Source organism: Papio anubis, chromosome 11 (assembly GCF_008728515.1).
Source record: "Papio anubis isolate 15944 chromosome 11, Panubis1.0, whole genome shotgun sequence".
Classification (NCBI taxonomy): domain Eukaryota; kingdom Metazoa; phylum Chordata; class Mammalia; order Primates; family Cercopithecidae; genus Papio; species Papio anubis.
The window spans coordinates 69,771,128-69,794,247 of NC_044986.1; the positions used below are offsets into that span (position 1 = coordinate 69,771,128).

Genomic DNA, 23,120 nt, shown 5'->3' on the forward strand with positions numbered 1-23,120 from the left:
ATGAATTATTTCCCCCCTGAAATTCGTATGTGGAAACCCTAACCCCCAAAGTGACTGTATTTGGAGACAGGGCTTTTAGGGAGGTAATTCAGGTTCTGAGGTCATAAAAGTGGGCTCCTAATCCAATAGGGCTGGTGTCCTTATTAGAAGAGGAAGGGACACCAGAGATCTCTTTGTACACACACGTGGAGAAAAGGCCATATGAGGACAGAGAAAGAAGGTGGCCACCTGAAGGCCAGGACAGCACCTTGATCTTGGACTTCTGGCCTCCAGAACTGTGAGAAAATAAATGTCCATTGTGTAATCCATCCAATCAATGCTATTTTGTTATGGCAGCCCTAGCAGACTAGTACACCATGCAATGGAATATTATTCAGCCATAAAAAGGAATTAAGTACTGATACATGTTACAACATGGATGAACCTTGAAAATATGCTAAATGAAGGAAGCCAATCACAAAGCATGATGTATATGGTATGATTCCATTCATATGAAATGTCCAGAATAGGCAGAGCCATAGAGACAGAGTTTAGTGGTTGCTGGGGGATGGATGAAGAGGGAGATTGAGAGGTACCGTGTTTCTTTTTGGAGTGATAGAAATTTTTTGAAATTACATAGTGGTAGTGATTGCACAACATTGTGACTATATTAAAAACCACTGAACTGTATACTTTAAAATGGTTAAAATGATGAATTTTATGTTATATGAATCTTAAAAAAATTTTTTTAAATTCTTTCAGCCTGAAAAATGTCCATTAACATTTCTTGTATGTGGGTCTGCTAGTGATGAACTGTTTCTTTTGTAGATGTGAAAATTTCTTTATTTGCTTTCATTTTTGCAATGAAATTTTATGAACTCTATGTGAATAGTTTGCCTTCTAGTACTTTTAAAATGCTGTCCATTTCTTCTCGCTTGCATTGTTTCTGAAAAGAAATTTGTTGTCATCCTTATCTTTGTTCCTGTGTGCATGTATTTTTTTTTTTTTTTTTTTTCTGGCTGCTGTTAAGATTTTCTCTTTATCACTGATTTTGAACAGTTTGATTATGATGTGCTTTAATGTAGTTTTCCTCATGTTTCTTCTGCCTGGAGTCTGTTGAACTTCATAGATCTATAGGTTTGTTTTCATTGTTTGGAAAGCTTTCGGCCATTATTTCTTCAGATTTTTTTTTTCTGTCCCTCATCATCCATCAGGACTTCGGTCACTCACAAATTAGTCCATTTGATCATTGATCCCTCAGGTAACTCATGCCTTAAAAAATTTTTTTTGTATTCTTTTTTTTTCTGTGTGTATTTCATTCTGGGCAATTTCTATTGTTATGCCATCAAGTTCATTAATCTTCTATAATGTTGAATCTGCTCATTTAGTGTATTTCATGTGAGATATTGTCATTTTCATCTCAAAGTATGATTTGAGAGAGACATATATATTTTCCATGTCTCTATTTGATGTTTTGAAAATGTGGAATAACTTGAATATCTGTATTAATTCTAGGTTGGTTTCAGTTGATACTCTCTTCATTATGGCTTGTATTTTCCTGCCTAGTGATCTTTGATTAGATTTCAGACATTGTGAATTTTACCTTACTAAGGGATGAATTTCTTTTTATTACTGCTTCTTTTCTTTTTTTTTTTTTTTTTGAGACGGAGTCTCCCTGTGTCTCCCAGGCTGGAGTGCAGTGGCGTGATCTCGGCTCACTGCAAGCTCCGCCTCCCGGGTTCACGCCATTCTCCTGCCTCAGCCTCCCAAGTAGCTGGGACTACAGGCGCCCGCCATCTCGCCTGTCTAGTTTTTTGTATTTTTTAGTAGAGACGGGGTTTCACCGTGTTCGCCAGGATGGTCTTGATCTTCTGACCTCGTGATCCACCCGTCTCGGCCTCCCAAAGTGCTGGGATTACAGGCTTGAGCCACGGCGCCCGGCCCATTCTGGTCTTTCTTTTATGATTTGTTAGGTCTGGAGCAATGTTCAGTCTGGAGCTAATTATTACCCACCTGCTCAGGCAAGATCTTATTCTGCCCAGTGCTCCATGAATTGAGTTTTTCTGGTCTGGTGGGTGGGAACAGGCAGTATTCCTTGTTTCATGTGAGTAGCAGGTACTGTTCCCGTCTTTCAGGGTTTGTTTTTGTTTTTGTTTTCCTAGCCTCAGGTGGCTTCTTCTCAAACGTGCACTGATCAGTACCTTTTGAATGCTCAAACAATGCCCCACCTTCTGCAGATATCATGGGTTCTCTTCCTGTGTATTTCTCTTCTCTAAGATACTCTGTTCTATGAATCCGAGCTGCCTTGGTCTCTGGACTCTCAACTCAGGGGAGTCCACCAGGCTTGTGCCTCAGTTCCCACTCTTTATGCCATATCTTGGAAACTTTTTCAAGGCAATTGCAGGTCCAGTCTCATGTATCATCTCAGGGTTTACTAACTTTCATTATCTGATGTACAGTGTCTTGAAAGCCATTGTTTCATTGTTTTATTGGTTGTTTTAAGCAGGAGAGTAAACCCAGTTCATGTTACTCCATCTTGGCTGGAAGCAGAAGTCCAACATTTTTAAACTTTTTATTTAATCACAGCTTGCCAGGAGTAAAAGGGAAAAAAAAGTTTTTATTGAAGTGTAATATACACATAGAAAATTATAAAGTAAGTTTACATCAAGTAAGCTTGAGGATTTTTTTGTCTCTACAAAAAATAAAAATAATTATCCAGGGTGTGGTGGTGCATGCCTGTAGTCCTAGCTACTCAGGGGACTAAGGCAGGAGGATCCCTTAATCCCAGGAGTTTGAGGCTGCAGTAAGCTATGACTGTGCCAATATACTCCAGCCTGGATGACAGAGCAAGACCCTGTCTCTAAAAAGAAAAACAGTATACTTGTATGACCAGCACCTAGATCAAGAACAGACTGTTGCCAGTACTCCAGAAGCCCTTCTCATGCTTTCTCTCAGTCAGCTACTTAATCCTGCCCCCACAAGAGTAACCTCATCCTGACTTCCGACAACACAGATTAATTTTGCCTGTTTTAAAATTTTGTAAGAATGGATTCATACAGTATATACCCTTATGCACCTGGTTTCTTTTATTCAATATTATGTTTGTTAGATTCAGTTACATTTTGTTCACAACAAGTTTATTCCCATTGCTTATAGTGTTCCATTGTATGACTATATCACACCCTACTGTTGATGGATATGTGGGTGGTTTGTCTAGAATATAATACTATTATGAATATTTTTGTATATGTCTTTTGATGAACTTAAGTACTAGATACATATGGGTAGAATTGCTAGGTCAGAGGATATGCTATTCTAACTTCAGTGGATACGGCCAAAAGAATTTTCAAAGTGGTTATACCTACTTACAGCCTCTCCAGTATTGTGTGAATTCCAGTTGTTCCACATTTGCCACCCTTGATGTGTGGTCTTCGTGGGTTTATTTTTAAGCCACTATGTTGTATGTGTGTTAGGTTTTGTTTTTGTTTTTGTTTTCTAAAGCTTGTATTAGAGAACAGGACTAGCACTCTCTTTAAAATGAACCAGTTTATATTATATGAGGTTAATTTTTTTGAGACACGGGACAGGTAGTAATTAAAAGTCCAGAGTAGGCCGGGCACGGTGGCTCAAGCCTATAATCCCAGCACTTTGGGAGGCCGAGATGGGCAGATCACGAGGTCAGGAGATCGAGACCATCTTGGCTAACGTGGTGAAACCCCGTCTCTACTAAAAAATACAAAAAACTAGCCGGGCGAGGTGGCGGGTGCCTGTAGTCCCAGCTACTTGGGAGGCTGAGGCAGGAGAATGGCGTGAACCCAGGAGGCGGAGCTTGCAGTGAACTGAGATCCGGCCACTGCACTCCAGCCTGGGCAACAGAGTGAGACTCCCTCTCAAAAAAAAAAAAAAAGTCCAGAGTCATACCCAGACTCCCATAATAATAAACCCTGGTAATAAACAAAGGAACTCCTGGTTTCAGTATATCAACCACCGTGTACCAGATAAAATCTTATTTCACCTTTCACAATTTACCAGTGTTGGGCTGTGAATTAATATTCTTTTATTTTTCTGTGCATTCATACATTAAGATTATTTTATTGTATTATAACTGTAATTTTGAGACTAAAGTCTAAAAACAAGACATTATGAAATGGAGCTGGAGGATCTCTAATTGGCCTTTAGTAGGTTGACTGAAATACCTTAAAACAGGGGTCAGGAAACTACTGTCTATACAGAGGCCGGTGTATAGTCTTTGACTATACAAGACTATGGTTCGTCTTTGACAACCATACAGTCTCCGTTGCAACTACTCAACTCTGCCCTTGTAGCATGAAAGCAGTCATAAATAAGATGTAAATGATTGGGCTTCGCTGTGTACAGTAGTATATACTCAGTACATATGTTCGCCAAAAGATATGTGCAAGAATGTTCATAAATATCACTATATGCTAGAAAACATACATCAGAAACTACCCACATGTCCATCAACAGTAGAACGTGATATATTCATACAATGGAATATTATACCACTATGAGAATAAACAAATGATTATTACTTTTTTTTATTCTTTTTTTTTTGAGACAGAGTCTAGCTGTGTTGCCCAGGTTGGAGTGCAGTGGTGTGATCTTGGCTCACTGCAACCTCTGCCTCCTGAGTTCAAGTGGTTCTCCTGCCTCAGCCTCCCACGTAGCTCTGATTACAGAAGCCCGCCACCACCCCCGGCTAATTTTTGTATTTTTAGTAGAGATGGGGTTTCACCATGTTGGCCAGGCTGGTCTCAAACTCCCGACCTCAGGTGATCCACCCACCTTGGCCTCCCAAAGTGCTGGGATTACAGGTGTGAGCCACCGCGCCCAGCCACAACGTTATTTTCAAAAACAGGCATTCGTATGGGGTTTCTTTTTGGGGTGATAAAAAGTTATTTAACTAGAGGTAAGTGTTGCACATCATGATGAATGTAACTAATGCTGCTGAATTGTATACAGTCATGTGTGGCATAATGACATTTTGGTCAACGTTGGACCACATATATGATGGTCTCGTAAGATTATAATGGAGCTGAAAAACTCCTATCACCTAATGATATTGTAGCTGTCATAAAGTCAAAGCACAACTCATTACTGATGTGTTGATGTGTTTGTGGTGATGCTAATATAAACAAACCTACTGCACTGCCAGTCATATAAACATACAGTGTAAACAATTATGTACAGTACATATACTTCATAATAAACGATTATATTACTGGTTTATGTATATACTATATTTTTATCATTATTTTAGAGTGTTCTCCTACCATGTTTTTTAAAGTTAACTGTAAAATAGCCTCAGGTAGGTCCTTCAGGAGGTATTCCAGAAGAAGGCATTGTTATCACAGGAGATGACAGCTCCATGTGTGTTACACACCCTTTGAAGATCTTCCGGTGGGACAGGATCGGTAGGTGGAAGACAGTGATATTGATGATCCTGACCCTATATAGGCCTAGGCTAATGTGTGTGTTTGTGTCTTAGATTTTAACAAAAAGATTAAACAGTAAAAATTAATTTAAAAATAGGCAAACCTCATAGAATAAGGAAATAAAAATATTTTTGTACAGTTGTACAGTGTTTTGTGTCTTAAGCTGTTATTTCAAAAGGATCAAAGAGTTAAAAAAATAAATTTATAAAGTCAAAAAGTACAACTAAAGGTAATTTATTGAAGAAAAAGAAATTTTAAAAATTGTAGTATAACCAAAGTGTACAGTGTTTATAGACAGTACAGTAATGACCTAGGCCTTCACATTCACTCATCACTCACTCAGTGACTCACTCAGAGCAACTTTCATTCCTGTGAGCTCCATTCATGGTTAAGTAACCTATACCAGTGTACCATTTTTGTCTTTTGTACCATAATTTTATTGTACTCTTTCTATGTTCAGGCTTGTTTAAATATACAAATACTTACCATTGTGTTATAGTTGCCTCCAGTAATCAGTACAGTAACATGCTGTACAGGCCTGTGCCTAGGAGCAGCAGGCTAAACCATTTAGCTTAGGTGTGTAATAGGCTGTACCACCTAGGTTTGTGTGAATACACTTAGACATTCACACAACAACAAAATCACCTAATAATGCCATTCTCAGAAGGTATCCCTGTTGTCAAGTAACATGAGTGTAAAATGGTAAAATGGTAAGTTATGTGTATTTTACCATAATAATTTTTTTTTAAGTAGTAGGCCCGATTTGACCCATGGGCTATAGTTTGCCAACCCTGCTCTACAACATGATCCCCATGAGAAGCAGTGTCATATAATGATTGAAAGTACAGACTTCGGGCCGGGCGCGGTGGTTCACGCCTGTAATCCCAGCATTTTGGGAGGCCAAGGTGGGTGGATCACGAGGTCAGGAGATCAAGACCATCCTGGCTAACATGGTGAAACCCCGTCTCTACTAAAAATACAAAAATTAGCCGGGCGTGGCATTGGGCACCTGTAGTCCAAGCTACTTGGGAGGCTGAGGCAGGAGAATGGCGTGAACACGGGAGGTGGAGCTTGCAGTGAGCAGAGCTTGCGCCACCACATTCCAGCCTGGGCAACAGAGCGAGACTCCGTCTCAAAAAAAAAAAAAAAAGATACCAACTTTGTTGCCAGACAACCTGGGCTTGACCACTGGCTCTGACACTAACTTTATTTAGATTCTTGGCTAGTTGCTTAACTTCTTTGAGCCTCAGTTTATCTATAAAATGAGTATAAATACTAATATCTATTTCATAGGATTGTTTAAGAAATAAACCAGTTACATGAAAGTATATAGAGTAGTTCCTGGAATATTTAAGAGCTCAATAAATGTTAGCTATTGTCATTACTTTTTATTAGAATAACTGGAATTATAGAAAGAGAACACTTGCAGTTTTGGCTTTGTTACAGACCAGTTGGTTCATTGTTGTTAGAACAAACTGACAGGTGCTGGTACAAACCTATCTCTTTTTTTTTTTTTTTTTTTTTTTGAGGCGGAGTCTCGCTGTGTCCCCCTGGCTGGAGTGCAGTGGCGCGATCTCGGCTCACTGCAAGCTCCGCCTCCGGGGTTCCCGCCATTCTCCTACCTCAGCCTCCTGAGTAGCTGGGACTACAGGCGCCCACCACCGTGCCCGGCTAATTTTTTGTATTCTTAGTAGAGACAGGGTTTCACCGTGGTCTCGATCTCCTGACCTTGTGATCCACCCGCCTCGGCCTCCCAAAGTGCTGGGATTACAGGCGTGAGCCACCGCGCCCGGCCCCTATCTCTATTATTAGAGCAACTTTCCCAACCGTTGTGCGAGGAGAAAAGCCTAACTGCATGCAGGTTTGCAATATATACAATAGGGCTGTGAACTGTAACCTCAAAGTGTATAAAACTCTGGTGAAATGTAATCATATATTTATAACTTGTTTTTATAATCATTTTAACTTTTAATCAAGATAGTTTTACAGTCTACATTAATGAAGAAAAATATTTTGTATTTTTATTTATTGAAACACGGTTTCACTCTGTTGCCCAGGCTGGAGCGCAGTGGGGCCATCAGAGCTCACTACAGCCTCAATCACTTGGGCTGAAGCTGTCCTCCCACCTCAGCTTCCCAAGTAGCTGGGACCAAGGGCATATGCCACCATGCCCAGCTAATTTTAATTTTTTTTTTGTAGAGATGGGGGTCTCCTTATGTTGCCCAAGCTGGTCTTGAACTACTGGCCTCAAGCAATCTGCCTCAGCCTCCCAAAGTGCTGGGATTACAGATGTCAGCCACCATGCCCAGCCTGCTTGGTCATTTTTATGGTGTCTTGTTCTTAGTCGTATTTTCTATTTCTGCTTTTGTTTTACATTCTACATCTGTCAATTCCAATTTCTGAAGTCCTTACTGATCTGATTATGTTGTTTCTGCTTGCTTTTTTTCAAGATGCCTTGTTTCTTCGTGGATGTGATTTTTTTTTTTTTTTTTTTTTTTTTTTTGAGACGGAGTCTTGCTCTGTCACCCAGGCTGGAGTGCAGTGGCCGGATCTCAGCTCACTGCAAGCTCCGCCTCCCGGGTTTACGCCATTCTCCTGCCTCAGCCTCCCGAGTAGCTGGGACTACAGGCGCCCGCCACCTCGCCCGGCTAAGTTTTTGTATTTTTAGTAGAGACGGGGTTTCACTGTGTTAGCCAGGATGGTCTCGATCTCCTGACCTCGTGATCCGCCCGTCTCGGCCTCCCAAAGTGCTGGGATTACAGGCTTGAGCCACCGCGCCCGGCCAGTGATTCTTAACAATGGTTTCTAATCTCATAACTTTACCTGTGGGAATTGAGATCTGGATTAATGAAGGTTTCCCTAGAGCTACGCTGTCCAATAGAGTAGACATCAGCCACATTTGGCTGTAAGTTAATCAGTTCCTCACTCCCTAGCCACATTCTAAATGCTCTATAGCTACAGGAGGGTGGTGCCTGCTGCCACACTGGACAGCACAGTTGTAAAACATTTCCATCAACTCCAAAGGTGTGTGGGACAACTGTGCCCTAGAGATCTTTTTCTCCTTCCGCCAGGTACCAGTAGGCATCATCAGCCTGGGAAACCACTTTCAACTAGTCTTGGGTGGAGGGGTTTTTTGAACCATGCAGGTGGTATAAAATTGGGCTGCAAAGGTAAGTGAAGCCTTGTTTGAGATTATGAATTCTCAGGAGAGATCTTTTTTCACAATACTGTTGCTGTGGGCCAGAAGATTATCCATGGATAATATATTCTGTTCCTTTGCCCAGATGATGAGAGTGATGTTGCAATTACCAGACCCAATTCAGAAAGTTCATGTGTGCTGAGTGAACCACATCCTTTGGTGTTACCACGAGTGCCACAGTCTAAGGTGCTGTCCATTACCTCAAATCCGGTAAGCCTCGGAGGGATCAGTTGGAGACCACAGGGCTACTCTCACCAGAGGAAATTTGCTCAGAGTTGTTTGCCTTACTTGTATGATTTCTGACTGAATATGTTTTAGTAGAGTTATATGTTTATCATAATAATCCAGTGACTCTTTGCATTGGTCAGTTTCAGTTTAAAATATTAATAGCAAATTAGAGTTGATAAATACTTCTCAGTCAGCTCTTCTGAGGAGGCATCCATAAGTTGTGCAACCTAGAATCAACCACGTGGTCAGCCTAAGTCTGTTTTGGGAAGAGTGGAGGATACCCTTATGATAAAAATGACTCATCTTAGATTCTCACAGCCTTGACATTGTCCTTGGAATGTCTCCTTCCTTTTGAGTTTTTCCTTCCTTTTTCCATCAACTTGGCCCACCCTGTTTTTTTTTTTTTTTTTTTTTCTCCCCAGTTTTTTGAGACAGAGTCTTGCTCTGTCACCCAGGCTGGAGTGCAGTGGCATGATCTCAGTTCACTGCAACCTCCACCTCCCAGGTTCAAGCAGTTCTCATGCCTCAGCCTCCTGAGTACCTGGGATTACAGATGTGCACCACCACACTCGGCTGATTTCTGTATTTTTAGTAGAGACAGAGTTTCACCATGTTGGCCAGGCCCGTCTCGAACTCCTGGCCTCATGTGATCCGCCTACCTCAGCCTCCCAAAGTGCTGGGATTAAAGGCATGAGCCACCGCACCCTGTCCCTGTTTGTTTTTTAGAGACAGGAGTCTCACTGTGTTGCCCAGGCTGGTCTCAAATTCCTGGGCTCAAGCCACCTTCCCACCTCAGCCTCCTGATTAGCCACCATACCCAGCCTGTTTTTGTTTTTTAATATTTAAATCTGTTAACTTTTTTGCCTTTTGGATGTTTAGTACTCATAAACCAGGTATAAACATCAAACAAAAACAAAGAGAAAAGCTATTTCAAGTGAGTCTGAACAAGCACAAAGATAGTATTTCTTGCAGGAGGCAGATGAGGTTGGTCTTATCCCTGTGTAATGATTTATGTATCTCAGTTCCTACACAACAGTTTCCTGGTGTTACTTTTGGGGGAAAAAAAAAAGAGAAAGGTGTTGGTATATTGGCCAGATGTTGTGCAGCTGGATTTACAAAACAGGTATTTAAAAAGAAAATTAGGCCAAGGTTGGCGGGTCACTTGAGGCCAGGAGTTCAAGACCAGCCTGGCCAATATGGTGAAACCTCATCTGTACTAAAAATACAAAAATTAGCTGGGCATGGTGGCAGGCACCTGTAGTGCCAGCTGCTCTGGAGGCTGAGGCAGGAGAATCACTTGAACCTGGGAGGCAGAGGTAGCAGTGAGCCAAGATTACGCCACTGCACTCCAACCTGGGTGACAGAGCGAGACTCCGTCTCAAAAAAAAAAAAAAAAAAAAAAGAGAAAATTAGGAAGGCTCGTAAGTCATCACACCAGGGATGAACCAGGTAAATTAATGTTCCCTTCGTGGTAGTAAAGCACTTCTGCATGTTGAACTGTTGTGGCTGTGGTTTAGTAACTTAAGCCCTGAATAGTTAGACATTCTGGTCACTGATGACCTACGGAAGGAGAAGAGTTAACTCAAACATTCTGAAGAGAAAGAGGAAGGAAAATACATTCTGTGGCAGCGGAGATTGCAGAAAAGGCAATGAGCTGATGACCTGAGAAAACAAGCAGGGCTCTAGGGGGGCAATGCCAGTCAAAGAAACATTACATCCTGCTAAAATTAGAACAGATAAGCTTACCTCCTAGTACAGAGTCTTTAGGATTTAGGTTTTCACTGAGGGCTGACCTGCTCCACAGGTAGTGAAAGAGGACTAGTTTGCAGAGTGCAGGATTATGTGATGATGAAGGAGATTAAGTTAGAGTTTCCCCTTACTATTTTCTATTATTGTTCCATATTTTGTCTGAGTTTTCTCTATTTTAATGTAAACAATAACAACAACAAACGTCCTCACTCCCCATGAGAGGGCTACTGTTTTCATCCAGATTGATCAGGCTTCCCCTACCTGCTGTCATTTAGGAATGGAGAGGAAAGGAGGGACCCTATCACATGGACAGTTGACTTGGGGCCCCAGCTAAGGGCCCCAAGATGTTACAAAAATTAAAGCATGGGGAAAAAGTATAAATAACCAAATTGGAAATATTAACTTTTGGCAAAGTTGGAAAACCAAACAGGTGTCTTCTCCAACCGATCATGAGTATTATCTTCTTTCAACATGTAGATGAGTCTCTGTCAAGCAAGCAGTCATCAGCCAAATGTGAATGGTCTCTTGGTTCATGGGATGCCTCTACAGCCAAGAAATCTCTCCCTAATGGACAAGCTCCTGTAAGAAGTTCAACATTTTCAGACTATACAGTGTAAAAGGGAAATAGAGGGAAAGCAAAATCAGTTTATCAGTATGCATGTACTGAGTGCCGACCAAGCAACCACAAAAACTCCTGTGGAGTAAAACATCCAAGGGACATGTTCTCCACCATCAGGGGGCTGATAATATAACTGGAAAGAGAAGACATACATGGGTAAAAAGACACCTAACCATATGGCACTTTTGTAACTGAGTGCCATGTGTGTGCTGTCCAGAATGAGTGCTATGACAGCCCCAAAGCATTCTGGTGTAAGTGTAGGTTTTGAACTTGTCCTTGAAAGATGGGGCTTCAGATAAGCAAAGGAGAGCAGCAAGGGAATTCTAGGTAGGAGGAATGATATGGGGAAAGGTTTGGAGATAAGAAAATACAAAATACTTTGGAAAGATCATTTTTGAGATAGAAGAATGGAAGACAGGTCAGAACTTTAATGCTTGTGATCAAAGATAGCTGACAATCTTCTAAAATTAATAGGCCATGGTATGGTTAGCGGGAAAGAAGTGACTATGGAACTAATAATGAATGTTAGGACCAGATTGTGGAGGGTTTTGAGTGCCGTGTTTTTGGGATCATCCATGTTATGTATGACCTCCTCCCTTGCTGAGGAGTATTCTGTTGTAAGAATACACACGATTTATCTACCTGCTCTCCTGTTAATTAACACAGGTCATTTCCAGGTTAGAGGTATTATACATAAAGGTACTCTAAATATTCTTGTATAGGTCTTTTTTGTGGTTTTACAGTTTCGTTTCTCTTGAGTTGATACCTAGAAATGAAAGGGTCCTAGGACAGGTATATGTTCAGTTTCATAGGAAACTGCCATATGGTTTCTCAAAGGAGTTGTACCATTTTACACTCCTTCCAACAATGTATGAGTTTTGGTTTGGGAGCACATATATTTAAATCAGGAATCTGAAAGATCGATTTCACAGCAGTGTAAATGGATGGAGTGGAAGGAACTGAAGGTAAGGGGTCAATGCAGGAATCCACACGCGAGCTACTAAGGGTCTGCACTTGTGCAGCCACACAGGGTGAGAAAGGAATGAGCTATTTTGGGAGATATCGTCAAATAAGTGAAATTCTATAGAAATAGAGGAATCAAAGTTATCTCAGATTTCAAGCTTGAGAGAAGCCTGTGTTAGAAAAGATGGGTTTCTTTTGGGGTGTTTTCAGTGATGGGCCATATCACTGGAAATGTGGAAGAGGTCGGATCTGGAGACTGATCTAAAAGTCACCTAGCTAGAGATGACAATCAAATCCAGAAGTTCATAGAACAAAATAAAGGTGAACATAGGGCAGCTAAAGCCTAAACCTTTTGTAATTAGAAAGCAGTTAGGGTGTGTTTAAAAAAAAAAAAAGAAGGCATAAGTGAATTGCTACAGAGGCAGGAAGACCAGAACAGTCTCCAGGTTTAGCCCTATTCCTTGATGGGGAGCATCCCTTCACAGTCCTCCAAGCACGGTGCCATGTTTTGCACTAGAGGACACCAAAGTGGACTGAAAGGTTGAGGAACTTGCTGAAAGCTGTAGGAGCAAACGGCAGAGCTTAGCTGCTTTATTCACTTTTCTTCCATTTAATTGTGCAGACACTCTTAGATGTCTTAAATAGTCACTTGCTTTAAAAAAAAAAAAAAATACAAAATACACCTGAATCTGTAGGCCAGTATTTAAGCTACTGAACTGTTTAGGTGTGGTATTTTATTTACTGGATGACTTACAGAAGAGGGTTGTAGTTCAGTTATTGATGCAGATGGGGCTACTGTGGTCCCACAGCTCTGGCTCTGGGCAGCACAAGACCCTCCAACTTGCTCAGCACTTCAGTCTCTACAGTGGGAACCACACTGGTGCCACAACTGCTCCCAAGCAGCAGTATCTGTCTTTCAGTTGTCTTTCTGGTGACAATCTTTCAGCACAAAAGAATGCCTCAGACAGAGTAAGAATCAGCCTGTGGCAATTTTTGGGAAGCATTTTGTAGTAGGTGTCCTTCAGGCTTGCCTTCACTGGTGACTAAAAGTGACTGTGATGACAGGTGGATAACGGACTTGCTTTCCCAAATGTCCATTCTAGTAAATTATGATTGAAATAATGAATAGATTCTCACACCTTAGCTAAAGTACCATCTGGAAACTAGTGTTACTTATTGAAAGGTTTTAATTTTTGCTTTATTTCCCCCTAAGTGTAGTTTCTAGTCTAAGGCTTTTTACCCCGTGAGTCTTGTCTTCCTGACATAGTGATCTTTACTTCATTGTGGGTTTCTGATTTGGCTACTAGAGATCTTGATGACAAGCTGCTTATGAGGCCTGGGTCCAGTACCATCCTTTCAACTCGAAATTGGCCAAATCGAGCTGTGGAGTTTAGTACATCATCTCTGTCATATACAGCGCAGTCCACCAGGAGACACAATCCACCGCCACGAACCCTTCATCCGATCAGCACGAGCCATTCACGTGCTGGAACACCAAGACCTATGGAAGAAATCCTCAGAGGAGCCCGAGTGTAGGTTTCAAAAGCAGAACTTCTGGAAACCGTGGTAAAACTAATTCAGTTTACATACAGAGTTAATTTAAACATAAGACTGAAATCTATGCCTAGAAACTAATCATTAAGTAGTCTTATGACAGATTGCCCATGGGTTTAGATCCAATAGAAAATTTTTTAGTGGGGTTAAAATTTATTTTATTTTTTAAGGTAGAGTCTCACTCCTGTCGCCCAGGCTGGAGTGCAGTGGCATGATCATGGCTCACTGCAGCCTCAACTTCTGGGCTCAAGTGGTTCTCCCACCCCAGCCTGCCAAGTAGCCGGGACCACAGGCGCGTGGTGCCACCATGCCAGGTTTTTTTTTTTGTGTTATTAGTAGAGACAGGGGTCTTGTCATGTTGCCTAGGCTGGTTTCAAACTCCTGAGCTCAAGCAACCTGCCTGCCTCAGTCTCCCAAAGTGCCGAGATTACAGGCGTGAGCCACTGCACCCAGCAGGGGTTAAATTTTAATGAAATAGATACTGAATCTTTCTGGTGATCTAGCTAAAGAGTTCTATGTCTATTTGTAAAAATAAAATGTTGGCTAGAATACTATATTGGGGTTACAAAAGGAATAAAGAACCTATTTATTTAATCAAACATTTTCCGTGGTGGGAACATATTTAGTGAAATTCACTCCAAAATAAGTTAATTCCCCTTTAAGGTTTTTCTGCACCATTGGGATCCGTTTATTCCATTGACAATGAAAACTTTATAAACCTCAGATAAGAAGTTGCTTACATACCAGGAAAAATATCCCTTACCACTTCCTAGGAAGTGACACTAAAATTAATCTCCTTTCCCACCCTTCATTCACTACACACTCTGAGCCTCATCATGCAAAAAATACCTAGGAACCAATTTTAAACATATAATTCTTTTAGCTGTTGATTCACAAAATGTCTTAGGATGATTAGTTTCTAAAAATATCCTCAAAGGTATGAAATAATAAGGCCACAGCAGTGTTTTCAATTCAGCTTCCAAGTTAAGCATTATTATGTGGATGTAGATATATCTATACCAACAGAGCTATAAATTCATTCATTTGGGGATGAGTAGTCTTGATGTATGATTAATCTCTCATTCCTTCTTACAGTACTTTTTTTCAAAGTTGAAAAGTAAGTTGCTTTATTACTTCTGGGGCATGAAATTATCATTCAGTTTCAATTACTGTCTTAAGGATGAGGAATACTGCAAGCTGCTCCAGATCCTACTGAAGGGAATGAAGGTTTAGGAACTTTACCCGAGAACTATGGTTATTAGGGAGAAGGATAACCAGAAGGTCCAGAACTGTCAAGAATTCCATCATCAGCTGGGAATTTACAAATCTAAATCAGCAGAGAAGTGCAATACCAGATAAGGACAAATGTTTTATTCCAGTTCTGTGGGAGAGAAAAGGTCAGCTTCTGTTGTATACCCAGAGTATGGAGCTTCAAAACAAAATCAGAGAACACTATTTTAAAAACTAATTTTCCAAAAATCCTGAGATCTCTACTTAAAAACATAGGCAGCCTAAAGCTTTCTGTGCACATTAAACTCATCTGCTTCATTTATCTGATTTCTAATCAATTTGCTGGTATTGTTATAACTTCATGCTTTCATACCTTGGTGTTTGTTGGTGGTATCTGCAGCCCAGTGGCAGCCGACTCGCTCTCCTCTCCCTCACCAATGCCCCTGAGTCGAAATAATCTGCTACCACCTATTGGCACAGCTGAAGTGGAACATGTGAGCACTGTGGGGCCACAAAGACAGACGGTATGTTTCTTTCTTATTGCCTCTCCATGTACTTACCATACAACCTCATGGGCAGTAATTCTGCAGGATCTGTGCCCTGATCTTGATTTATACTGTGTTTTGTCAAAAGTACAAACAGTGTGATAATTTATGACGTGGAATTGGAGCTGTTTGGCCTGCACTTATCATATCTGCCATGGTCAATAGGGTTTTTAACTACATACCACACTAGAGATAGTTTTCACTGTTTCTGTAACTTCTGTCTCCTCTGCAGAAACCCCGTGGCGACTCTACTCGAGCTCAAAGTGCGGTGGTGGATGAACCTAACTATCAGCAGCCACAAGAAAGGCTCCTTTTGCCCGACTTTTTCTCCAGGCCCAACACAACTCAATCATTTTTGGTAGAGTGACATACTCCTAGAATGGTCTTGATAGTTGGGGAAAGAAAACGTGGGGGAATACTAGTTTGGCAGACTTAAGACTTTATCTAGAGGCTTAACTCAGAATAAAAGTTGAGTTTCCAACAATAAAAAGTGTTATAAATACATTTTGCTCAAATTCTCACTAGTCCCTGATGCCTATTCTTTAATGTCTTATACGGAAATCACAAATTCTAAGCAATTTAACACTTAGATATGTCTGACCACAAGCAAGAATATTAAATCCCAGTGCGTATCAGATAAGCATAACTTCATTGTGTAACCCTTTTCTTCTGGAATTACATCAAAAGTGGTCTCAGATTATGATGAATCCTGATGGATGAGTGGGTTGGGACTTTTAATAAAAAATTTTTTTCAGAAGCAGGCTCTTGCCATGTTGGCCAGACTAGACTTGGAACTCCTGCACTCAAGCAATCCTGCCTTAGCCTCCCAAGTAGCTGGGACTACAAGTGCACACCACTGCACCCAGTTTAGGACTTTTTCTTTCTACTGGTGTTTTAAATGCTGATACTACCTACCATTTATTGTGCATTTACTAGTCTTATCAGCAATGGGGTCATGCACTGACCTTCCCCATTTGTAGGCTGGGAGCTCGACCCCACATAATCTGCTTTGTGGCAAGAGCGCTTGGAGAGCCTGGGGAAGTAACCAGGGACCCCACATCCTGGAAGTTTTTGGGATGGTGGTGTTTACAGCACACTTGTCCCAACTCATGACCCCTGAATCACAGCAGGCTAAAGCACTGCAAAATTTTTCTTCTATGAGAAGAGTGGTAAGGATAATCAATACCAAGACCTCTGTATTAGTTTCTTAGGACTTAAGAAATGACCAACAACTAGGTGCCTTAAAACAGCAGAAATTTTTTCCTCACAGTTCCAGAGACGAAAAGTTCAAAAATCAAGGTGTCAGCAGAGCTATGCTCCCTTTGCAGGGTCTAGGGAAGAATCTTTTTGTCTCTTCCTGGATTCTGGTGACCACCTGTGATCCCTGGTGTTCCTTGGCTTGCAGCTGCATCACTCCCAATTTGTTTTTTTTTTTGAGACAGAGTCTTGCTCCGTCACCTAGGGTGGAGTGCGATGGCGCAATCTCAGCTCACTGCAACCCCTGCCTACTGGGTTCAAGCAATCCTCCTGCCTCAGCCTCCCCAGTAGCTGGGACTACAGGTGCCCACCACCATGCCCAGCTAATTTTTGTATTTTTAGTAGAGACGGGGTATCGCCATCTTGGCCAGGCTGGTCTTGAACTCCTGACCTCAAGTGATCTGCCCACCTCAGCCTCCCAAAGTGCTGTGATTATGGGCGTGAGCCACTGCACCTGGCCTTTTTTTTTTTTTTTTAAGACAGGGTCTCACTCTGTTGCCCAGGCTGGAGTGCAGAGCACAGCTCACTGCAGCCTCAACCTCCTGGGCTTAAGTGATCATCTCACCTCAGCCTCCTGAGCAGCTGCAACTACAGGCGCATGCCACTACGCCCTGCTAAATTTTTTATTTTGTAGAGATAGGGTGTTACTATGTTGGCCAGACTGGTCTCAAACCCTGAGGCTCAAGTGATCCTCCCACCTCAGCCTCCCAAAGTGCTGGGACTACAGGCATGAGCCACACACCCAGCCTGCCTCTGTCTTTACATGGCTTTCCTCCCTGTGTGTCTGTGTCCAGGGTTCCCTCTTCTTACAAAGATACTAGTTGCTGAATTTAGGGCCCACCCTAATCTAGTGTGACTTTACCTTGATTCATCTGTGAAGACCCTATTTCCAAACTTGGTCACATTCACAAGTTCCAGGTGGGCATAAATTTTGAGGGAACACTGTTCAACCTAGTAGACCCCACAAGGTTGACTTAGGGAGAAACTCACCAAAAACAAGAACAAAAAGGAAACATGAGCATTTCTGATTCTTGGGGTTCAGTGTGAACCCCAGAAAGTTTGAGAACTTCTACTGAATTTGCCTTCTCATAATCTGATATAGGACATTTATTAACTAGTACTTAATGATTGTATTACACAGCTAGATTCTCTCAAACTTTTTTTTTTTCTTGAGACGAAGTCTCCCACTGTCGCCCAGGCTAGAGTGCTGTGGTGCAATCTCAGCTCACTGCAGCCTCTACCTCCTGGGTTCAGTCGACTCTCCTGCCTCAGCCTCCTGAGTAACTGGGACTACAGGCATCTGCCACCACACCCAACTATTTTTTGTATTTTTTTAGTAGACAGTGTTTCTCCAAGTTGCCCAGGCTGGTCTTCAACTTCTGACCTCAAGTGATCCCCCTACCTTGGCCTCCCAAAGTGCTGGGATTACAGGTGTGAGCCACCACTCCACTCTCAGCCAAACATTTCATTTTTTTAAGAGACAAGTGTCTCACTACATCACCTAGGCTGGAGTGTAGTGGTGCAATCAGCACACTGCAGCCTCAAACTCCTGGGCTCAAGTGATCCTCCCACCTCAGCCTCCCAAGTAGCTGGGATTACAGGTGTGCACCTCTGCACATGGCTAAAAATGTTTAATTTTTTATTGCTTTAGGAATAAAACCGAACAGATGAAAACATTTCAGTCTTCTCTTTAGGTTTATAACAAAAAACAAAGTAAAAATTACTTACCATTTCTCTCCCCATTTGCTGTCATAAAAAGGGAGATAGATAGTTGCTCAAGAATGCTAGCTGTGAGACAGGCACAGTGGCTCACACCTGTAATCCCAGCATTTTGGGAGAGTGAGGTGGGCAGATCACCTGAAGTCAGGAGTTTGAGACCAGCCTGGCTAACATGGTGAAACCCATTTCTATTAAAAATACAAGAAAATTAGCCAGGCATGGTGGTGCACACCTATGATCCCAGCTACTCAGGAGGCTAAGCCGGGGAGGCGGAGGTTGCAGTGAGCCGAGATTGCGCCATTGCAAACAGACCGAGAATACTCTGTCTCCAAAAAAAAGGAATGCTAGCTGTGAGTCCTGGGCCTGGCACTACAGACTAGCACTTCGCTCCTTGCTGTTTTCATCTAGAATAGGGGCCAGTAAACTACAGTTCCTGGGCTACTCACTCGGCCTACCACCTTGTTTTGTAAATAAACTTTTATTGGAACAGTGCCACCAAGCTCATGTGTTTATGTGCTGTCTATAGCTGCCTTCATACCATAACAGCAAGGCTGAGTAGTTGCAACAAGCACCCTATGGTCCACAAAGCCTAATATAATAACTATCTGGCCCTTTACAAAAAATAAGTTTGCTGACCCTTGATCTCTAAAATATAGGGGCTTCACCAGAAAAAAACTTCCTGAAATCTCTTGATTTCAGTGTTCTCTCAAGGGAACTACTGGGGGATGTTTTTAATCCATAAGCCCCAGCAGGATGTCATATATAGCTTTATCTGATATTTGTATTTTAATATTTTAGTCATATCTCTACAATTTTTAATTCCTTGAGGTAACTGAAATGTTTGCATTTGATAACGCTAAAAAGTAAATGTAAAGTTAAATTTCAGTATGGTGGTAAAGTCATAAGTATTTCAATGTTGCCGAAAAGGCTGGTTCTGTTTTAAATGAAAGCATTCATTTAAAATATATGCAGCAGCCAACAAAAAGAAATCAGACAAACTCCCTTAGAAGCTAACTGAAATATTAAACCATACGGATTATTTATAAATGCTGATTTTCTTAACGGCATAGTAATAACATTGAAGAATATGCAATTTTTACGATAAATGGCTTTGTGGGCATCTGGCTTGGGGTTTTCTACTTGAAATTCAACACAGTGCACTCAGCTGACTTTTCCCTCAGGTTGGTAGTCTATGCCTTTTACACTGTTGATTTCAAGGTTTTCCTGTGAACCTGATAAATATTATCCTTTGTGAGAAGCTGCATCCTAAGAAGTGTCTCCTCTTTTTCTCTTTTAGCTGGATACACAGTATCGTCGCTCGTGTGCAGTTGAGTATCCGCATCAGGCCAGACCTGGCAGGGGATCTGCAGGTACAGGTGGAGCCACGGCCCTTATTTACTACTGTGTGGTTAAGACCCAGCCTTTGTCTTTTTTCCTACATCTGTTTCCCCTTCTTTCAGATTTTCTTGGATTTATTGTTTTCTCACATCTTTGTAAATCACCTAAAATTCATTTTGGAACATGGGGTATAATAAAAAGCTAGGAGGGTTCTATTGCTCAGAGCCAAAAAGTTTCAGATTCTTGTTTTCTTCACACCATGTAAATTAACTTCTCACTACTTTGGTAAACTGCTTTGTTTTTTAATCTAAAAAGTTTAACCCAAATTAGTCCTTATTATAACGTTCAAAATATTCTTTGAGAACATGGCATGGATTTTGTTATGTAAGCAAAAGTCATATTCCTATGGATTAACTGCTTTGATCAGTTAATCTGTTAGGCCAAGGTAAGAAAAGAAATTCTAAACCATCAGGATATGCTAAGTCTGATTCTATCCCATTAACTCTTTTTATCTTTAAACTATACTCTGTAGATATACTAACAAAGAAGTGATGGGAGAAAATTGAGGGATTTTTTTTTTGAGACAGTCTCACTCTGTTGATCGGGCCAGAATGCAGTGGCACGATCATGGCTCACTGTAGCCTTGAACTCCTGGGCTCAAGGGATCCTCCCACCTAAGCCTACCACAAGGGGCTATAAGCAGTGCCACCATGCCCAGCTAATTTATTTTTTGTACAGACAGGGTCTCGCTATGTTGCCCAGGCTGCAGGATATCTTAATTCTTCCTGTGACAGTCTTACCACCATCAGGGTCATTCTTTTATACATGCTCAGGTAAATTTATAAGTAATGAACAGTTGAGATATTTCCTGTTAATAAGATTCATCAGCAACTACAGTAAAAAACTAGTCTGCCTCAAACCATCTTTGTAGTCCAAGTGATTTCCCAGCTCAGTTCCCGGTAGCACTGTCTGGTAGAGTCTTTGAATGCTTTCGTCAGATTCTGCTTTCAGATCTGCATTTGAACTATCATTTCAGCTACACTGAAAGTCAGGTATAACTGGCCGGGTGTGGTGGCTCACACCTGGAATCCCAGCACTTTGGGTGGCTGAGGCAGGCAGATCACGAGGTCAGCAGATCGAGACCATCCTAACACAGTGAAACCCCATCTCTACTAAAAATACAAAAAATTAGCCGGGTGTGGTGGTGGACACCTGTAGTCCCAGCAACTTGGGAGGATGAGGCAGGAGAATGGTGTGAACCCGGGAGGTGGAGCTTGCAGTGAGCTGAGACAGTGCCACTGCACTCCAGCCTGGGCCACAGAGCGAGACTCCGTCTCAAAAAAATAAAGAAAGGTGTAACTAATGTTAACACTGAAGTGAGTAAATCAGACATCTTGGTTCTTTTTAATTAGTGGGCTCTTCTGCAAAACTAGTTCACTGCTTTCATACCTTAAGAAAGTCCAATTCATAACTGGAGCAAAAAAGCCCTTAGCTATAAACTTGAGAGTTATTATCAAAACTTAGACTGCCTACTAATGTTACTCTATGTCATCTGACAGGTCCTCAGTTACATGGGTCTACAAAATCTCAAAGCAGAGGCGGACCAGTCTCTCGAACCAGGCAGGGACCATAAGGCAAATGAGAAGAACCTGTCAGGCTGCAGGAAACACGAGATTTCATGAAGCCGTATTCAGTCATCAAGTGATGTAGAGCTTGTATAGAAGATCGACTAGAAACCATCTTCATGAAGGGTGATTTTGGCACAAGTGACTTAAACAAAACAGCACAGCCGCCAAAAATGACATGCGTGTTTTTTCTATCTCCAGTTACTGTCTCTTTCAGCAGAAATTAACCTATTCCATTGGAAAGAAAAGTTTGTACCCAAAGATGCAACAATGAATAATAGCCAAATCACTGCTCATGTTGTCTCTTAACAATGATCAGTTCAATCATATAGGATTTGATGAGCTCACACATACATAAAAAGCAGCAAATGGTCAGTGACAATATCACTGGCTTCAGAATACTTCAGCTTGTGTTCATTTCTGGAGAGCTATACTCAGTTTTAAGTCATTTTGCTGTCAAAAATCTGACCTCATCCAACAGATGTCATTCCTAAAACTCTCTTTAGATGTCCTACCCTATTAACAGATTAAAATGGAAGAGGTGTGTAACTAAAGACATAAATGTTAAGCATTAAAGTAACTTCTGTAATAAAGTATATTGCATATTTTTTTAGATAGGACAGTTCAACCTTATGATGCCTACCTGATGCCGGGTTATGCTTATTTTCTTCCTAAAGTAGGTTACTGGTCATATCTTTTTTCCAAATATTAAATGCACCTTGCCAGATATTCTCCTGCAACTCTAAGGAAAGGAAGTCAAAAAATAATTTGTAGAATCTACTATTGGGCCAAAGTATAATTCCCTAAAAGTTTAAGAAACCCTGGCAATTAATTCAGCATAAACATATCCTATAAACAGCAGGAGAGGTTCAGCTTTCTGACTTTACTGTGGACCTAAGGGCATTCATGAAAGCAGCAACAGTTTTAACTATGGCTTAAATTTATTTTAAATTTCACTAAATACAAATCTTGATTGTCATGCCAGTTTTAGATCTTATTAATTTTCAGAATGGATAAATTCAATAATCATAAATTACAATAACTTTTTTTTTATACCAAGGTGTTCTAATGCCATCATATGAAGACAGATGCTTCAAAGAACCTGCATTAAATTATATTTTTAATACAATTTAAAACTATTTTTAACCTATTTGTAGCCACAAACTGAAAATGTGTCGTCTTTACCTTAGAGCTAAAGGCTTACTTTATGCATATGGCATACTTAATAGTCTAAAAATCAAACATTTAAACAGTTCCTTAAAAAGTTCCATATATTCTCATACCAACTCATCTAAATAGAAATGAAAATCTCTGTATTGTTCTCACAAACCATTACCAAAAGTTCACTATAACAATTAGATCGCCCGGGCGCGGTGGCTCAAGCCTGTAATCCCAGCACTTTGGGAGGCCGAGACAGGCGGATCACGAGGTCAGGAGATCGAGACCATCCTGGCTAACACAGTGAAACCCCGTCTCTACTAAAAAATACAAAAAACTAGACAGGCGAGATGGCGGGCGCCTGTAGTCCCAGCTACTCGGGAGGCTGAGGCAGAATGGCGTGAACCCAGGAGGCGGAGCTTGCAGTGAGCTGAGATCTGGCCACTGCACTCCAGCCTGGGCAAGAGAGCCAGACTCTGCCTCAAAAAAAAAAAAAAAAAA

General features: G+C 41.2%; 1 protein-coding gene across 3 annotated transcripts in view; it reads left to right on the plus strand.

Moving 5' to 3' along the window:
* The window catches only part of FAM149B1 (family with sequence similarity 149 member B1), a 78,405-nt gene extending 55,794 nt beyond the window's left edge, over positions 1-22,611 (plus strand). For all 3 annotated transcript variants that reach the window (XM_003903780.2, XM_009214704.1, XM_017962942.3), the window contains exons 8-14: positions 8,720-8,844; positions 11,089-11,192; positions 13,501-13,725; positions 15,378-15,501; positions 15,755-15,880; positions 19,796-19,868; positions 21,396-22,611. In XM_003903780.2, the coding sequence (XP_003903829.1) occupies positions 8,720-8,844; positions 11,089-11,192; positions 13,501-13,725; positions 15,378-15,501; positions 15,755-15,880; positions 19,796-19,868; positions 21,396-21,469 (851 nt within the window). In that variant the 3' untranslated portion in view covers positions 21,470-22,611. The remainder of the gene's footprint in view (positions 1-8,719; positions 8,845-11,088; positions 11,193-13,500; positions 13,726-15,377; positions 15,502-15,754; positions 15,881-19,795; positions 19,869-21,395) is intronic.
* The last annotated feature ends 509 nt before the right edge of the window (positions 22,612-23,120 follow it).